The following is an 18,737-nucleotide window of genomic DNA, read 5'->3' as shown; positions in this document are numbered from 1 at the left end:
GAACATTACCGGGCACATCAGTTGTCCACTCAGCTATAACTGACAGCAACTGATATGTAACTGACAGCAACTGATATATTTTAGTTCTGACAAAATGTTGTCAGAACTGGAAGGGATCATTGTCAGAAGAAAATGGTGAGCTTCTGAGCGGAACTGATGACAAGGTAACTATTTAATGTTCATTTGAAGTTACCTCATGTGTTTATTTTAAATAATTTTACTCAGTACAGGTTCCCTTTAAAGGACAACTGTAGTTAGAAGAATATGGAGGCGACCATATTTATTACCTTTGAAACAATACCAGTTGCCTGGCTATCCTGCTGATCTATTGGGCTTCACCAGCAACAAGCACGCAGCTAATCTGGTCAGATCTGACAATGTCAGAAACACCTGATTTACTAATGCTTGTTCTGGGTCTGTGGCTTGAACTAGAAGAGGCAGTGGATCAGCAGGACAGCCCGGCAACTGGTATTGCTTAAAAGGAAATAAATATGGCAGCCTCCATATCCCTCTCGCTTCAGTTGTCCTTTAATGCCTTTCCAATTACACAGACCTGTAAAGGGAGGCCGCACTGCGGCTAAGCTGAGGCAACCCCTCATATTGCTGTGTGTATATAAACATATCGGTGTCGTTTCATAGCCTCTAAATCCTCTGTGCTTGCCCTATAATCTCCATGGTCTAGACTCCCAAGTTCAAAGCTGCTATGACTCGGTCAACAGATCATATAGCAGGACTGCTGGGGAGCCGGCAGCTGGATGTGACCGGCGCAGCCACACACACTTAATAAAAAGAGGCTTTCTATACCTCACAGGCATGCCCTTTTTATAGACATAAGAGCGATAACTCAAGCAGAGAAAGTGGCTGCTTAGGGGATGCAACCTGTGCTGTATTGTTTTACAACTATGCTTTTATCAGGATCCACTGACAAAAATCAGGGTTTACGGGAGCATTTATCAAACATGCCACCAAAGGATAAACATCACAGCAGTGCAGTACATTGAGGGCAGCAACACTGCACGATAAGTATCGTGGCTGTTATGCGACTTCATCTAGAGCCACATGCAATCTGTCTTTACAGCTATGGTCTAAAGATTTCAGGTAAATTGTGTGATATTCATAAAAATCCACACCTTAAAGGACAACTGAAGCATTAGGTATATGGAGGCTGCCATATTTATTTCCTTTTAAAGTCATTGGGAACTGCTTTATAAAAAAAAGAAACCACATAGTTACCTATGGAGAGGGAAGGCTCTGGGTCCTAATGAGTCTTCCCCCTCCTCTCCTGATGCCTGCAGTGCTGTGCTGTCCCCAGGAGCAGTATTTGGTCAAATACTGCTCCTTCCGCCGGCGAAGGTGACTTTGGAAAGTCTTCAGGAGCCCGAGTATTCCCGAAGACGGGCCGCTCCATACTGCGCATGCATTAGCGACTATCGCGCATGCGCAGTATGGAACTGTCTTCGGGAGGACTCAGCTCCTGAAGACTTCCAAAGTCCCTCACGGCGGGGGATTTGAACGAGGGCACCTGCAGAGGAGAGGGAAGGCTCATTAGGACCCAGAGCCTTCCCTCTCCTGAGGTAATTATCTGCTTTATAAAAAAAGAAAGCGGTACCCAATGACTTTATAGTGTATCCGATTTGTACACTGCCGGTTATTTTTACTTTATTGTGTAATCCGGTCAGTCTCCGCCGGTTGAGGGCTTCTGCGCATGCGTGGCTCAGCCACCCACGCACCCCTTGGAGCATTCTGGCGCAGAACACTCCAGGGGATGGAGTGCACGCATAGCTGAGCCGCGCATGTGCAGAAAGGTTGCGAATGCCGGGATTACCGGGAGTTATAGTGGTATAAAGGAGGGGCCGAGGAGGACAGCGATGGGGGAAACCGGTGCTTATGGGGCTGGAGGAAGAAACAGGTAAGTATAAACTATTGCTAGTGAACCATCTCAGCTTCACTTTAATACTAGTTGCCTGGTTAACCTGCTGATCTTGTGCCTCTAATACTTTTAGCCATAGCCACTGAACAAGCATATGCAGATTACCGTAGGCGTTTCTGACATTGTTCGATCGGACAAGGATTAGCTGCATGCTTGCTTCTAGTCTAATTCAGACATTACTGCAGCCAAATAAACATGCAGGACTGCCAGGCAACTGGTATTGCTTAAAAGGAAATAAATACAGCAGCCTCCATAGACCTCTCACTTCAGTTGTCCTTTAAATTAAAAAGTCTACCGAGGCAAACTATTGGGGAGAAACTGCGACCATATAGAGGTGTGGGTAGGTTTGTAGACACCCATGTGTCTGTTCTCTCCAGAGAAGCTCCTTTTGCCTGTCATTAACTCTGGTAGCTGCCGTGACTAGGTATAGTCGGTGACCTTTAAACTGGAGGTACTTGTGTGGAGCATGCGCAGTATCACAGCTCTACCTATGAACCAAGCAGGGAGCATGGACAGAGAACTGTAATACTGCACATGTGCGGCACAAGTACCACCAGTTCAAAGGTCGCCAAATAAATCTAGCCTTGGCCGTTACCTGGGCGAGTTATGCTGGGTAATGGTGAAAGTCCATGTATAGATCTACTGGTCTGGCTTACAGCATGCCTGGGTTCATGCACAGCCTACAAAGGAACGATTTACAAGACTCCGCCCACTGCCCTGAAGTGGTGCATTCTGGAACTTGCCTTTTGTAAATGTGCTGGAGGTAATAAGCTGCAGTTTTCTTCTGGTATAATTCAGTACAACATTCCCTAGTTAAAGTGTTCTCCCCAGGCCCTAATTTTGGTGAGCACCCGGCCGTCATCGGCTCTCCTCATCTCCCTTCTTTGCTTTAAGCAGAGTTCTGCAGAGCTCTCCTAGCGGGAAGTACAAGGCTTTACAGCATCAGCAAGCTATGGGGCCCTGGGCAATTACTAGTTTGCCCCCTATGGAAGCACTGGCCCTGTATTTCCCCATCTCAGCATGCCAGGACACCATTTCATACCACCTGGCTGAAAAAAAAATTCTGAGGAGAATACTGTAGCTCACAATCCTCCCACCCAGCAACATGCAAGACGAAAGCTTTCTGGACAGGAATCTTGGCACAATATCACTACAGTGCTTCTACACTGGAGTTTAGGATGATGTTGGTTCAGTAAAGGCATGTACACACCTGCAACTTAAGTCACCCAAAATGATCATTTGGTCACCCCGTGTACAGTTGGTCCCCCATCCTATATTGGGAACTCTAGCAATGTGACATGTTGGAAAGTTACTCCCGAGCGCCATTACACTAGAAACTTGTTCCTACTTGTAGCACCCCCTAAAGCACACCAACACAGTCAAATAAAAAGGACTCTATATGCCTCAATTCACTAAGCTTATCTCCTGTCTTTAATAACGTTTCTAGAGCTGTCACCACGGCGATAAGGCATGTAGCATTCAGGAAACATTTTACCTCAGGCAAACCTAAAGTTAACTCTTCTGTCTTTAAGTTAACTCTCCAATCCTTAAAATAACTCCAGAGTTAAAGACAGGCTGTTAATTAACTGCGTGTGAAAATAACTACAGAGGAGGTAAATTAACTACAGAAGAGGTAATGTAAGGAATGAAGAGATCCGATAACTCTCTTACTGTGTGGAGGTAAGTTTTCTCTTGCCTTATCTCCAGCATGATCTTAGTGAATTGAGGTCATTGGCCTCAATTCACTAAGATCATGCTGGAGATAATAAGGCAAGAGAAAACTTACCTCCACATAAGAGACAGTTATCTTATCTCTTCATTCCTTACATTACCTCTTCTGTAGTTAATTTACCTCCTCTGTAGTTATTTTCACACGCAGTTAATTAACAGCCTGTCTTTAACTCTGGAGTTATTTTAAGGATTGGAGAGTTAACTTAAAGACTGGTCGTATATGCCTTTGGGAGTTCTCGGGAAGGCTTTGGAAGTAATCGTGTCCCTGAGTACTTCCGAAGGCGAGCGGCTCTGTTTTGAGTGAGTGCATACTGGCGCAGTACAGGTACACCCATCTTCATAAGCACTCACTTCCCCGAAGCCTTTCTAAGACTCCCGAAGGTACGGACTTTCGCAGGGGAACAGTGGTGGACTGGGGCACAGAGAAAAGACCAGGAAGGTTCTATGGGATCTTCAGAGGCCTTCCCACTCCGTAACTTTTTTTTTTTTTAGATTTGCTTTATATTTGCTTTAAAGAGAGACCATGACCAAGAATTGAACTTCAACCCATCAGTCTGATACCCCCTTTTACATGAGAAATCTATTCCTTTTCTCAAATGGATCATCGGGGGCTCTGTATGGCTGATATTGTGGTGAAACCCCTGCAACAAGAAACTCTGAGGATCATGGTCCTGCCAGTTTCCTGTCTGTGAACCTTTTACAGCGGTTTCCAACTGAAAAAACCAAGCACCAGCTACATCACCGGCCAGCAGTAAAAAAGTCACCATGTGGTAAATGTCAGAATGTAAATCAGGGAGAGGAAAGCTTTTTGGGCAAACACTGACTAAATCCTTTATACATAATTATTGTAAAAATGAAACACTTTTTATTACATTATTTTTCCTCTTTAAGTCTGTTACAGCAGGGATGCTCATCCTTCTAGATGAATTCTCCAGAATGTAATACATTCATACAGCAGAGTGTTACACTCCCTGAAAAGCGATCAGTAAATGTCTTACCAATATCTTAAAGGGAACCCAAAGCAACTTATTTCCTTTATTCAAAACTAGTTGCCTGGTTGTCCTGCTGATCATTCTGGCATCAGTAGTGTGTGAATCGCACACCTGAAACAAGCATGCAGCTAATCTTGACCGATTTTTGTCAGAAACGTGATCTGGAAGCTTGATCAGGCTCTATGGCAAAGCGTTTTAGAGGCAGAGGATTCAAGTGTCCTGTAAATATCAGATCTTGAGGACCTGCTCTGTAAACTTGCTGTATCACCCTATGACGAGTGACTATGGGCCTGGAGTAGCACAATGACTGAAGCTTCCAAGGCTAGCTATTAAGCATCTATTTTAGTGGCTGCTGGCACTGCTCAGCCCGGAAGATCTATGCCAAGCTATGTCACCAGAGGTCAACGGCATGGAGTGTATAATTAGGTGGCACACCACGCTGCTGGACCATACCCAGCGTAATGACACTTTTCTCAAGTTCCTCACTCTGGCTTTCCAGCAGCGTGCAAGTGGGAAGAAATGTAAAAAAAAAATCTGAATTCTGGTCACTCACAGCTGCTGTTGTGACCCCCAAAACAACCAAGCTGTCTGACCGTGTTCCTACTTCAACTTATTAAACTATGCACTGTTTTTAGCCAGTGAAGAGTTTTAATTGCTAAAATCACCATATCAATAAGAATGATTAAAAAAAGGCCCCAGTCATTTTTTGATGGAATTATCAACAGACTTAAAGAGAATCTGTATTGTTAAAATCGCACAAAAGTAAACATACCAGTGTGTTAGATGACATCTCCTATTACCCTCTGTCACAATTTCACCGCTCCCCGCCGCATTAAAAGTATTTAAAAACAGTTTTAAAAAGTTTGTTTATAAACAAACAAAATGGCCACCAAAACAGGAAGTAGGTTGATGTACAGCATGTCCACACATAGAAAATACATTCATACACAAGCAGGCTGTATACAGCCTTACTTCTGAATCTCAAGAGATTACTTGTGTGTGTTTACCTTCTGTCCCCAGCTTCTCTCATGCACTGAACATTACAGGCTTCCTGCAGACAGCTCTGTCTATGTCGTTAATCCCTTAGTATGTGACAGACCAGCTCCTTTCACAGCCTCCAGAGGAGGATTTTTATCCAGCTCTCTTCTATCACTGATAAGATAGCAGAGAAGCAGCTGGCTTATGTAAATAAAACACACACTGGAGTGTGCATAGAGGAACAGACCAGCACGGAAGAGTTGGCAGCCTTCCAGACACAGGCCGACAAGTCTGACAGGGGAAAGATACATTGATTTATTACAGAGATGGTTATAGTAGAAAGAGCTGCAGTAAGCCAGAACACATTAGAATAGGTTTAGGAACTTGTAGGATGGTAGAAAAAAACGTTGTAATTGTTGTTACAGAGTCACTTTAAAGAGGAACTCCAGTGAAAATAATGTAATAAAAAAAAGTGTTTCATTTTTACAATAATTATGTATAAATTATTTAGTCAGTGTTTGCCCATTGTAAAATATTTTAAATCCCCGATTTACATTCTAACATTTATCACATGGTGACATTTTTACTGCTGGCAGGTGATGTAGCTGCTGCTTGTTTTTTTGGCAGTTGGAAACCGCTATTTCCCACAATGCAACGAGGTTCACAGACAGGAAACTGCCAGGACCATGGTCTTTGTGGGAGGGGTTTCACCACAATATCAGCCATACAGAGCCCCTGATGATCCGTTTGTGAAAAGGAATAGATTTCTCATGTAAAAGGGGGTATCCGCTACTGATTGGGATAAAGTTCAATTCTTAGTCACGGTATCTCTTTAATTAGGAAATGCCATTCTTTTTATTGAGTGCAGGTGAAAGTAGCCAGGGACTGATAGATGCATTGGGAGGCTTGAAGTACACTGACTGTCCAACAGCTATTGCGGATTTGTGCAAGGTGGTAAAATGATCAGTATGAACCAATTCATTTTTTGAATAATGGATATCTAATTGTGTATATCTGAAGCCAGGTACACACCTTCAATTTTGGTTCCCTAATGTTACCACTTACATGTAGTATAAAAGTTTACCTACACAATCTGTTCATAGTATTCAAAATCTGTTGACCCTCATATTACATGGAGTTGGTAAAATTGGTCAATTATTGGCCAAAGTTGTAGGTGCGTATCAGTCTTAAAGCTGTGTACACACACTAGCTGAAGCTCAATAACAACTGAAGATGCAGAGAATCTAGAGTACAGTGGCCACCGACACCACAGCCTGCGATCAGCTCGGTGTACCAACTTGGTTAAGTGCATTGTTGTTCTGACTCACTAAGTCAGCAACGTGATGCCCCTTGTGCAGTGCTTCTTTGGCCCTCCTCCCCACGCATACAGTACAAGTCACTAGCCTGGATGCTAGCGGTACGTCTGTACAGTGTTGGCCCCGCACTGTCATCTAAAGAATCAAGTCCTGATCCCTGCCAGGTCATCTTGCCTCATATTGGTGTATGAGGCTTCACTTTAGTCAGAAAGGTGACAACAGAAAGTAATAGCTTTACAAACAAACCAAAAGATAAGTAGTCTCCAGAAACAAAAGCCCATTCCTGGGGAAACTTGTGTAGCAGGCCATTAAGGGCTGTTTGACCCGGATGTTCTGCTGGCATCAAACGTGGAGTTTTAAAAGTAACGTTTTTAGGGATTTTTTTTTGGAAGCACTCTGCGCATGCGTAATACAAAAAGTCTCTACTACGCATGTGCAGAACGCTCCAATGACAGAAGTGTGATCGAGGTCGCGTACGGCCGCACATCCATAGTGGCCATCTCCTCCAGAGGCATAACTAGGCTTTTCAGCACCCGGAGACAAAGACAGTTTTTGCGCCCCCCCCTCTGGACTAATTAGGCATTGGCAAGCATCAGAATGTGGGCGTGGTCATGGGTGGAGCCAAGTGTACAAATGCTGTTAAGATAGCCAGATGTGCCTCCCTTCCCCTCGTTTAGATAGCCAAATGTACCCCCCTTTAGTTAGCCAGATGTGCACCCCTTCTTCTGCTGCTATTAACACATCTGCACTCCTCTGCAGAGGAAGGGAGAGAAGCAGGGGCACTTCTGGCAGCCAGCGAGCTGCCTCTCACTCACTTGGGGTGTGTAGTGGCCATGCCCTTACAGTGCTGCGCCCCTGGACATGTCCCCCCCCCCCCCCTTGCCCACCCATAGCTACGTCTCTGGTCGACTCGCCTGTAGGCCGGCAGAGGGTCACTGTGGGGGACCACTAAAGTGACAGCGCAAGGGGGAAAGGGAAAAAAAAAAAAAAAAAAAACCTGGGACTTCTAGCAGCCCCCTTGCTGGTATAAGTCCCAGGTAAGTTAAAGTCTTTTTTTCCCCCCTAAGTTTAGGTTCACTTCCAGAAACCTTGTTTATACTTTAATGAAGATATCAGACCCCAACACACAGCTCTGTCTCAGTCATGTACCGTATATTCCGTGTATAAGACGACCCCCCAACTTTTCCAGTTAAAATATAGAGTTTGGGATATACTCGCCGTATAAGACTACCCCTCTTCCAACGCACACCAAATTAAAATAAAAAAATCATGTACTGGTGCTGTGTATGAACAGATACTGGTGCTGTACTGTGTGTTGCCCAGTATATAGTCAATTGACTTGTTGCATTGGTCAACTCTCCTTAAGTAGACTGGTCAGCTCTCCTTGTCTACCTGTTCAGAGCGGTATGGAAGAGCAGGGAGATCTGAGAGGCGGTAACAGGATAGGGCGTACCACCCAGCATCAATGACACCCGGCCTATAAGACGACCCCCAACTTTTCAGACGGTTTTCAAGGGTTAAAAAGTAGTCTTATACGCAGGAATATACAGGTATATATTCTATGTGCTGTACATTGAAAACTGCCCCATAACTACACCATGGGAGATCAAAGGTTACTCACTACTTCCTCCAGGGCGGCACTTCTTCCAAAGGAGCAGGTGAGGTGTGTGAGGCAGTTCACAAAGGAGGAGAAAAGGTCACTCGGAATGGCAGTTAGAATGTTGCGTGGAAAGACCGTTATTAAATTGCTGATTATGTTGGAAATTCCCACAGCTTCAGAATCTTCAATTTCTATCCTGAACAGAAGAGAAAGAAATACAGTGTGAGATAGAGAAGCAAACTGTGAGGCCAGTCATGGACATCTGACTATAGGACCTCTGCAAAAACCTGTTCGGCCAGCACCCATGTACACCATCCAGCAGGTGAATTCACCATCTTCAACCAAACTCCCTTTTCTGGTCTCAGTAGAAAGGGACCTGAGGTGAGAGACATATGGAGGCCGAGATATTTTTTTTCCTTTTAAACAAACAATGCACATTGTCTGGCTGACCTGCTGATCCTCTGCCTCTAATTCGTGTAGCTGTAGACCCTGAACAAGCATGCAGATCACATTTCTGATAAAATAAGCTGCATGCTTTTTTCAGGTGTGTGATGCAGACAGTACCATGCCAGAAAAACAGCAGGGCTGCTGGGCAACTGGTATTAACAGGAATTAAATATGGCAACCTGCATATCACTCTCACCTTGGGTTCCTTTTATTTCAGAATATTTTTATTGGGTTTTACAAAATAAACAGTGCCCACTTTAGGCATAACAGTTGCTTACATCTACATACATAAACTTATGCAATGACTGACAATATAATATATTGTACATTAGAAGATTGTATACAAGTGGTCAAAACAATATAGAACCTTGGGTTCCTTTTAACAATGAAAGGCTGCCTCTTACTGAATAGTAATTTCTCAACCAAGGTAAAGAATATGGGCTCCCTAATCAATAAGTCAACTATTGCAAAAAGTTAAAGGTACTCCTTACAAGGTTCTGCTGTATAGAAATCTAATGCTGAGGTCTGCCACTGCCCCCTACTAACCGCCATATGCCCACAATTATGCTTTATGGGAGATGGTTACAGGCGTGGGAAAAGCAAACAACAAAAACTGCATCCACCACCTCTGTATCTAAAGTACTGTCGGGGGTGGAGAAGCCTCCATATTGGTTTACATGTGATGGGCAGAATGGATTTCTATGGAGAGGCCCATTCTAGATAAAACAGTTCCATCAACTTTTTTACTGCACTCCAGGAAGTCTATTGATCACATTTCTTATTATAGGATCACACTTATCTTAAAAGATACCCAAAGTGACATGTGACATGAGATAGACATGTGTATGTACAGTGCCTAGCACACAAATAACTATGATTTGTTCCTATTTTTCTCTGCCCGAAAGCGTGAAATATCAGGTATGTAAGCGGCTGACTGCGTCCTGACAGGAAGTGACTTCAGTGTGACCCACACTGATAAGAAATTCAAACTATAAAACACTTTCTAGCAGAAAATGGCTTGAGAGCAGGAAAGAGACAAAAAGGGTCAATAGTTCATAGATTTTAGCTCTGGCATACTTCAATGAATGTGTAATTGAGCAAAAACAAAACAGTTAAAACTTCAAAAGTATATTTAAACAAAATAAAACAGTTGAATATCTTAAAGTCATTTTAGGAGAAGGAAGATAGATACAATTGTTTATTTGATTAGTTTATTTTTATCCTTTAAGTTTTGCAAACAGAAGTAGGTGTCTTGGGTTCCACGATTACCGAGGGTTCTTGACAAGAGCGCATAGTGATGTAAGAACAAAACTATGGGGAATATGAAGAAACTTATTTCTTTTTAAAACGGGATGCTAAGGTTAGACATGGGCTTTATTTACTGATATTTTACTTTGCTAATTTACACCTTTAAGACCTAGAATATCAGTAAATGTTACTGAGGTTATACTACCCGAAATTGGGCACACTTATTTCCTCATGCCTTTTTCATGCACGCTTTTAATGAGAATGTATGTAAACAAAAAATCCCTTCTGTTTCTTATTTCTTAGCAAAAGCAATAGGTGAATATTTTTGTGGTTTTTAGCTGGGTCTATTTTAAACACAACTGTAGTGAGAGGGATAAGGAGGCTGCCATATTTATTTCATTTTAAGCAATACCAGTTACTTGGCAGTCCTGCGGTCAGCCAAGGACTCTCCCTCTAATACTTTTAGCCATAGACCCTGAACAAGCATGCAGCAGATCGGGTGTTTCTGACATTATTGTAAGATCTGACAAGATTAGCTGCATGCTTGTTTCCTGACGCTATTCGGACACCACTATAGCCAAATAGATCAGCAGGGCTGCCAGGCAACTGGTGTTGTTTAAAAGGAAATAAATATGGCAGCCTCCATATTGTTCTCACTTCAGTGGAAAGTGAAAGCTCTAAGTGCTCAAACCAATTCACTTTTTCTCCTAGGATATAATTGTTCATCTTCTGTTTAAAACAATTTTTCAGCACTGCAATCGAAATACCGAAACGTACATGAAAAAGTACTGTCAAAATTATTGTCGTCTTACTTGCTCGTGGCTTGAAAGACATTTTAAGGATAAGATGGGGAAATTCACCTTGGAGAAAACTTAGGAGAGAAAGTGAATTGCATATGGCCCTAAGTCCGGTTAATGGCTTGTACACAAAAGTATACTACTAGGGTAAGAATGCTTCCACACACAGTATAGATGTTCAGCTAGAGTGGAGGAAGAAATAAAGCAGTTGCCAATGGCAACTGACAAGGTTTCTGATTGGTTGCTCAGGGCTGCTGGGTACTACTCCTTCCAGTGAATGCTGGTGCCAGCACTTGTTCACACCTCCCTCCCGACTGCACACATCTGCCAGGCAATACAGAGTCAGCGTCTCACGTATGTGTAGCTCAGCATGACAAAGTACAGACATCTGTCTTTCTGGCAACACGTTGCTCCCTTGAATACCACTAACAGGCGAACTCCTTTGCCTTAGAAGCAAGATGAGAAGAATTTCCTACAGGAGAAGATGAGCTGCAAATTTTATTCACATGCCAATATCACACAATCGTACCTACCCGTTAATTGTATTCAGTAATCCTTCAATGAAATGTGCCAAGTAATCGACTTGCGACCGCTCATCGGGGAAGATGGGGCCGTGGAGGGACGCCAGCTGGGCCAAGCACTGTAAAGAGTCCTGGGCCATATCCGAATCCTCTCTGATTTTCCGGTGAACCTGTAGGGAATACAGCAGGGTCACCAGTTGTAGTGAAGACCACACACATACACCGCTGGCAAGACGTCGACTTCTGATTTCCTAGCTGGTCTGATCAGCAGGCCTCTAATCCACACGCCGATCGGCTGCAGACCCCCTTTCCAGCAGCTTCAGACTTATCATTTAAAATAGCTAAAATGTTCCTGGGTGATACCTTCATCTTGAAGGCCGAGCTAAAACAGATGCCAGCCCGACACTCACTGCTCCGGCTAAAAACAGCAGTCATGACAGTTATCTGGATTATGCAAGCTATGCCTAGGCTACTGCGTCTGGCTAAACTTAGCTGACAGTTTCAAATCAAGTGTATACAGACACAGCTTTGATGGAGGTAAACACCGCGGGGAGTTAATCAGGGTGCGTGCTGCGGCCGTGTCTTTCAACCGCACCACACTCAATCATTCACAACACTTATGGGAGAGGCAATAAGCGCTGCCACAGTGTTCCGCTCGCAATCAGAAGCACTCGGACATGTAGGACTAGGAAATGGTTACAGCATGGCTTGTGCATCACATGCAAGGCAGAAGTGTGCCCCCATGTGGACACATATCAAACAACAAATTATGTTTGTATGACAAATCTAAGTGTATCCAACACAGCACATGATGGGTGAAGTCACTTGTGCTAAACTAACATCTGGCATTTCCCTACAGAATAAGGCAAAAGGCATGGCATGTCTCATGGAAGTCCTATTATGGCGAAGAGTGGAAAATTCTCCTAGTGTGCTGGTTAGTGTCCGCATGGAAGGGAAGATGTGACAAGAGAAGTTATTATTATTACAGCTAATTGACAAGATTGACTGCTAGCAGCTTTGATTTGCTAGCCTCAGATTATGCCTCCTGGGAAGGTAGGGGAAAGTTGATGAGTCATCAGAAGATTACACCATTCACTATTGTTTAATAAGCTTCATTACTACAACTATTGGTCCCTTTTATAAATGAAGTTATGACTGAATGATGTAGTTATTGTGACTCAAAGGTTTTCTAGGTGATTACTGCATTTAAAATAGGCCTTCCACTTACTTCAAATTATGCACAGGTCTGCATTTCATAGATTACCCTTATTCCATAAGGTGTGTTGGTCATTTTAGTAACAGGAGCCATTACATAAAGTGGTATTAAATTCTAAAAAATAAAAATCCAGTGTATTGTGTAAAAGTAACATCTATAAGAACCTACCTTAGACCCCTTTTACATTGCTGCTCTCAGTTATAACTGAAATGAAACTGATTTTCAAAGTAATGCCCATGTTACCCTATGGCTACGTTTGCACTATACACGTTTTAACTGAAAGCTTTTTCACAATGCACTGCTATGGAAAAACCCCGTACCAGTACTAACTAACGCAAACCAACGTATTAAGTGTAAAAGGGCCCTTACAATAATTTTTTTTTTTACAGTGGTTAGGGCCCTTTTCCACTACCCTATGTTTTGCTCAGGCTTATGGAGTCTGAGTTGGAGTCAGAGTCGAAGGTTTCATAAACTGAGGAGTCGGATGATGTTTGTACCAAATCCACTACCCTGGTAAGAGTTAGACTAAGGAGTCGGAGTCAAAACCATTTTGGGTACCTGGAGTCGGAGTCGGTGGTTCCATAAACTGAGGAGTCAGAGTCTGAGTCGGATGATTTTTGTACAGACTCCACAAAACTACTGAAAAAGTCAGATGGCCATTTCCATTAGTGCTTTCTGACTGCGCTGTGATTTTGTCCTGAGTGCAATTGTCGTCCTGGTGCATTTTGGATGAGATTGAGCTCCTATAGTTGAGTACAGTAGCTCAATCGCATTAGTGGAAATTCGTTTGAAACGCGATCGCAGCACAATTACATTCACGTTTCCTAGTGGAAAAAGAGGCCTTATTTTTGCCTTTTCTAGCAACAGAGAAAGAAGCGGTTATCTTAATTGTGCTGCTGATAAGATATCATTACAGTCACTGCACGGAGGAAGGGGTAAATTGTGTGTTCCGTGGTCTGAGTGATGTCTGGCAGTCATGAAATGGAGTAAATGTGAATTTTATGGGGACTTTCTCTGGCTGCTGACTGTGACCAGCTGCATTCCAGTAGACATAATACACAACTTGTGAAGGGATCAGGTTTCTGCAGAATTTTGATTAGGTGAACATGTCTTGTGACCTCTATTCTCAATGGGAATAGAGAATCTCAGGAGTTCCAGCATTGTGGCAGCACAAGTGCACATCATACCACTTTAGATTACAACAATAATTCAAACAACTTCAATAAACACTTGTTTTACATGGTGAGTCATGGAGGACATGTACCACTAGAGGGTTTTGTAGAGCAGTGTTTCTCAACATTGTATTGGTATGTACCCCTTTTAAAACCCTGTACTCACCAAGTACCCCGTGGCATAGTAAACATTATCTCAAGTACCCCTTGACAAATATATTTTTAATCCTAGTACATAATTGGTTCTAAACTATTTCCAAGCATTTATTATTGCTTTTAATTAGCTATAATACTAATTTGGTGTGGTTTATGTAGGATTTATCATGATCTAAAACTCTAAATGTGTTGTACTTAGACAATTATATCAAGCCTGAGTACCCCCTGGAACCATCTGAAGTACCCCCTGGGGTACGCGTACCACACGTTGAGAACCTAGGTTGTAGAGGACTGGTAGGAACCAAAAAGCTTCCCCATAATTAGTACATACAGAAATGTCAAGACAAGACAAAACGTTTATATCGCGCGTTTCTCCTCTTGGACTCAATGTGGCAGAGCTGCAGCCACTAGAGCGCACTCAGTAGCAGTGTTAGGGAGTCTTGCCCAGGGTCTCCTTACTGAGTAGGTGCTGGCTTACTGAACAGGAAGAGCCGGATTCGGACCCTGGTCCTGTGTCAGAGGCAGAGACCTTAACCAGTACACTATCCAGCCGTGGAATATGCCCTACAATGAATATGGGGGTGTACCTGTTGACTGTCAGTTGTGCTTAGACTTTCATCTTTAATGTTACCTTGCTTGTCACATTCGATGTGCAGTCATAGCAGATGGCACTGCACCTAGTGTGAAAAGGCCCTTAGAGTCAATGTTTATCAAATCTAACAGCTCGTTCATTAAACAATGTGCCCAGTGTCAGTAAAGTACACTAATTGATATTTCCCTGCCATTCAATCACTGTGATAGAATCTCCTGGAGATTGCTGCCCCAACAAGGCCACCTGAAATCTTTCGAATTTACAATCAAAATCATCCATCACTGTGGATGAACATCTCGCTTAAAATAGGGCAGGCCGTGGCTGTAGATCGAAGGCTGGCTGAAGGATCCAATGGGTCTACACTAAGTTTTCATTGTGGTACCCTGCGCCATGTTCCAATACAGTGTGCCAAGTGTATGGCCATTGTAAGAGGACACGTAGGTACTGTATTTGCATTAACCTTTTTTTCTCATTTGGATGAGCAAATGGATAAGTGAAATTTAGTATACAAGCAAACCCTATCTAGGGTTGCCAGGTCGGCTGATGGAGAAAACCGGACAGGGGGTGGAGTTAGGGGCGGAGTCAGAAGCGCACTTTTATGTAGAGTGGGGCTAAGCAATGGGCTTTTTAAAAAATGTTTTTTACAGTATTTATATCGCACTGACATCTTCTGCAGCACATTACAGAGTACATAGCCATGTCACTAACTGTCCTCACCAGTACATGCACATAAGAGACCACTTTTCACCAGTAAATGCACATAATAAGAGACCGCTTTTCACCAGTAAATGCACATAAGAGACATCTTTTCACCACTAAATGCACATAAGAGACATCTTTTCACCAGTAAATGCACATAAGAGACAGCTTTTCACCAGTAAATGCACATGAGACAGCTTTTCACCAGTAAATGCACATAAGAGACAGCTTTTCACCAGTAAATGCACATAATAAGAGACAGCTTTTCACCAGTAACTGCACATAATGACAAACAGCCAGTTGTCCCCAGTATATGTAGCCAGGGATATATGTGCCCAGTATATGTAGCCAGAGGTATATGTCCCCAGTATATGTAGGCAGGGGAATATGTCCCCAGTATATATAGCCAGCGGTATATGGGCTCAGTATATGTAGCCAGGGTGTATATGGGCCCAGTATATGTAGCCAGGGTGTATATGGGCCCAGTATATGTAGCCAGGGTGTATATGGGCCCAGTATATGTAGCCAGGGTGTATATGGGCCCAGTATATGTAGCCAGGGCGTATATGGGCCCAGTATATGTAGCCAGGGTGTATATGGGCCCAGTATATGTAGTCAGGGGGTATATATGCCCAGTATATGTAGCCAGGGTGTATATGGGCCCAGTATATGTAGCCAGGGTGTATATGGGCCCAGTATATTTAGCCAGGGTGTATATGGGCCCAGTATATGTAGCCAGGGTGTATATGGGCCCAGTATATTTAGCCAAGGTGTATATGGGCCCAGTATATGTAGCCAGGGTGTATATGGGCCCAGTATATTTAGCCAGGGTGTATATGGGCCCAGTATATGTAGGCAGGTGTGTCTCCCCCCCCCCCCCCCCCCCCCCCAGGAAGGAAGCAGTCAGCGCAGAGAAGAGGGAGAGCTGTGAAGAAGGGGGCCATCTCCCCCCCCCTTCGCTCACCTTAGGGTCCTCTCCCTCCCTCGCTGTCTCCTCCGATCGGTGTGTGCGGTGGCTGGCAGAGGGGCGGAACTTACCTTCCGTGTCTCCTCCGTCTGGTGACTGGTCTCGTCGCAGGCGCCGCGCGGGATGAGTTGCCACTACTCTGGTCTGATGCAGACCAGAGCAGCGGCTGCGGCACCAGAACTTCCGGCCGGCGCATGGAGCGACACGGAAGGCAAGTCCCGCCCGCTGCCAAGCGCCACCGCCAGTCAGCCACACACAGATCGGAGGAGACAGCGAGGGACGGAAAGCATCTAAGGTGAGAGAAGGGGGGGAGATGGCCCCCTTCTCCGCCGCTGCCCACCGCTTTCCCTCCACTGCGCTGCTCTCCTCCTGCTACAGGCGGCTGTCAATACTGACAGCCGCCGGAAAAGGCATAAAACCGGACATCTTAATTGTCCGGTTTAGCATGCCTTTTTGCACCGGACACAGCGGCCAAAAACTGGACTGTCCGGTCTAAAACCGGACACCTGGCAACCCTAACCCTATCCTATCAGCAATCCTAACACAAAACTATAAATAAAGCTATAATAAAGTTTTACTAGACCACTGCTCCTGAAAAGAAGCCCGCTGCGGGAGAAAAACCGAGGCTGCCATTGCTGAACTCCGGTGGAAAATGTTATTTGCCCGTTCTGCTGCTCAAGCTTCATCAGTAAATAACTAAACTGGAAAATCATGTAGCCAGTGAAGTCAGGATTGCCCTTGATTTGCACACGCATTCTAAAGGTGGCCAAACACTTATAGATTTGCGCATCAGATTTGTCAGATGCATCCAGGACTTTACACGAGCATCACCCCTCATCTGGAACTCTCTTACACAGCCTGTACATCATGCTCCAAACCTGGAGATCTTCAAACGCATTTTTAAACACCTTTTCACACAAGCTCATAACATATTTTAGCACGTTTACTTATCTGTTCACAATGTAATCAGAAGCAAAGGCTCATTAGCTCATCCCCCCCCCCCCCCCCCCCCCCCACACACACACACACACACACACACACATCTCACCTAGTAAGTCTCCCTACCCATCCTCCTAAGGTTTACTGCTTTTGTTGCAATATTTGTACTGCTTGAGACTCTGCTGTACATTTTTTGGTTGTACCTATGTTCCGTGTCGTCCTATTGTGCTTTGTAAAGCCTTGCGGAATATGTTGGCATTATATAAATAAATAAATAATATTAATGCCTGTCAAGTCGAATCTGCCAGGAATCTATCTGTGTGCCACACACTAGGAAAAGATTTCCAATAGGTTTCAGAATAAAATCTATTGAAAATCAATTTAAATGCATTATTGGGTCATCGATCTGCTGCCAGCAGCAGATCAACCTAGATTTTTCATCCAGTCAGACAGATCAAATCGATCAAAATAGGCCGCAAATCGATCGGCTGATTCGATAGAATCGATTTCCAATCAATTGATTCCATAGAATCGATCGGTGGCTGAAATGGACCAGTGTATGGGCTTCTTCAAGTCGCCAACACCTTCGCAATATCAGTCACCCTTAACAATAAATTTGTGATTTCTACAAGTGTTTGTTCAGTGTTTACACGGGTGTCCCAACTAGGGATAAGTGCACAGATTTTGCAGTATTCAAACTTGTAAATGAAAATTTCACATAGAATTAGCCGAATAACTAAGACTCTACTGTAATATGTTTTCACAACACAAACTTGGAATCTGTAAAATTCAGAATTTATTTGGCATTTCGTGCAAAATTTAGGTGGCATTGGAATTCGGCAATTGCAACCTTCCCTAGCCCCAGCCCTCGCCCACTCTTCATTAGTGTCACCTCCATGCTGCAGACAGAAGCTCAAACCAAGCTATAACCTCCATATAGCTCACCAGAGGGTAAGGCTACACGATTAGTTTTGGCTGCAGTCAAGCCATTTCTGCCCGTAATCATTACGGCAGACACTATAGGATGAGTACGGCAGGGCTGCTGCTTAATTTGATTTTCTTGAATTCAGGTACACAGTAAGGACAAACAGCTGAAGACCTATAGAAACCCAGTATTGCTCTTGGCTACAGAATGTTATTTTTAGTAATACAATAGGGCTGGGATTTGAAATAGACAGGAGCTACATAAACAAAGCAATAATTACACATGTCCCATCGAAATCGTGATCAAAGATGTCCCATAAAACAAGTTGATGGATTAGATAAAGTCAATCCTTCTGGCAATAAAAAGAACACGCTTCTCGCTCCCGGCGGCAAATCTCTGATTAGAAAGATAATATACGGTGCATGGTTACGAGGTGTTTATATTCTGTCTCATTCACCATGGAGACCTGATAGATGGGCGACAGAACAGAGACAGCCAAGGGTTAAGTGGC

At 43.7% G+C, this 18,737-nt stretch overlaps 1 protein-coding gene across 2 annotated transcripts in view; it reads right to left on the bottom strand.

The window, feature by feature from the left end:
* The window catches only part of XPO4 (exportin 4), a 157,693-nt gene that overhangs the window by 31,469 nt on the left and 107,487 nt on the right, over positions 1 to 18,737 (bottom strand). For both annotated transcript variants that reach the window (XM_068266960.1, XM_068266961.1), the window contains exons 8-9: positions 11,573 to 11,730; positions 8,569 to 8,743 (exon numbers count right to left, since the gene is read on the bottom strand). In XM_068266960.1, coding sequence (XP_068123061.1) covers positions 8,569 to 8,743; positions 11,573 to 11,730 — 333 coding nt within the window. The remainder of the gene's footprint in view (positions 1 to 8,568; positions 8,744 to 11,572; positions 11,731 to 18,737) is intronic.

The sequence above is a fragment of the Hyperolius riggenbachi genome, chromosome 2 (genome assembly GCF_040937935.1).
Source record: "Hyperolius riggenbachi isolate aHypRig1 chromosome 2, aHypRig1.pri, whole genome shotgun sequence".
Lineage (NCBI taxonomy): Eukaryota > Metazoa > Chordata > Amphibia > Anura > Hyperoliidae > Hyperolius > Hyperolius riggenbachi.
The sequence above is the reverse complement of the archived record's forward strand: the minus strand, read 5'-3'. Positions and strand labels throughout refer to the sequence as shown.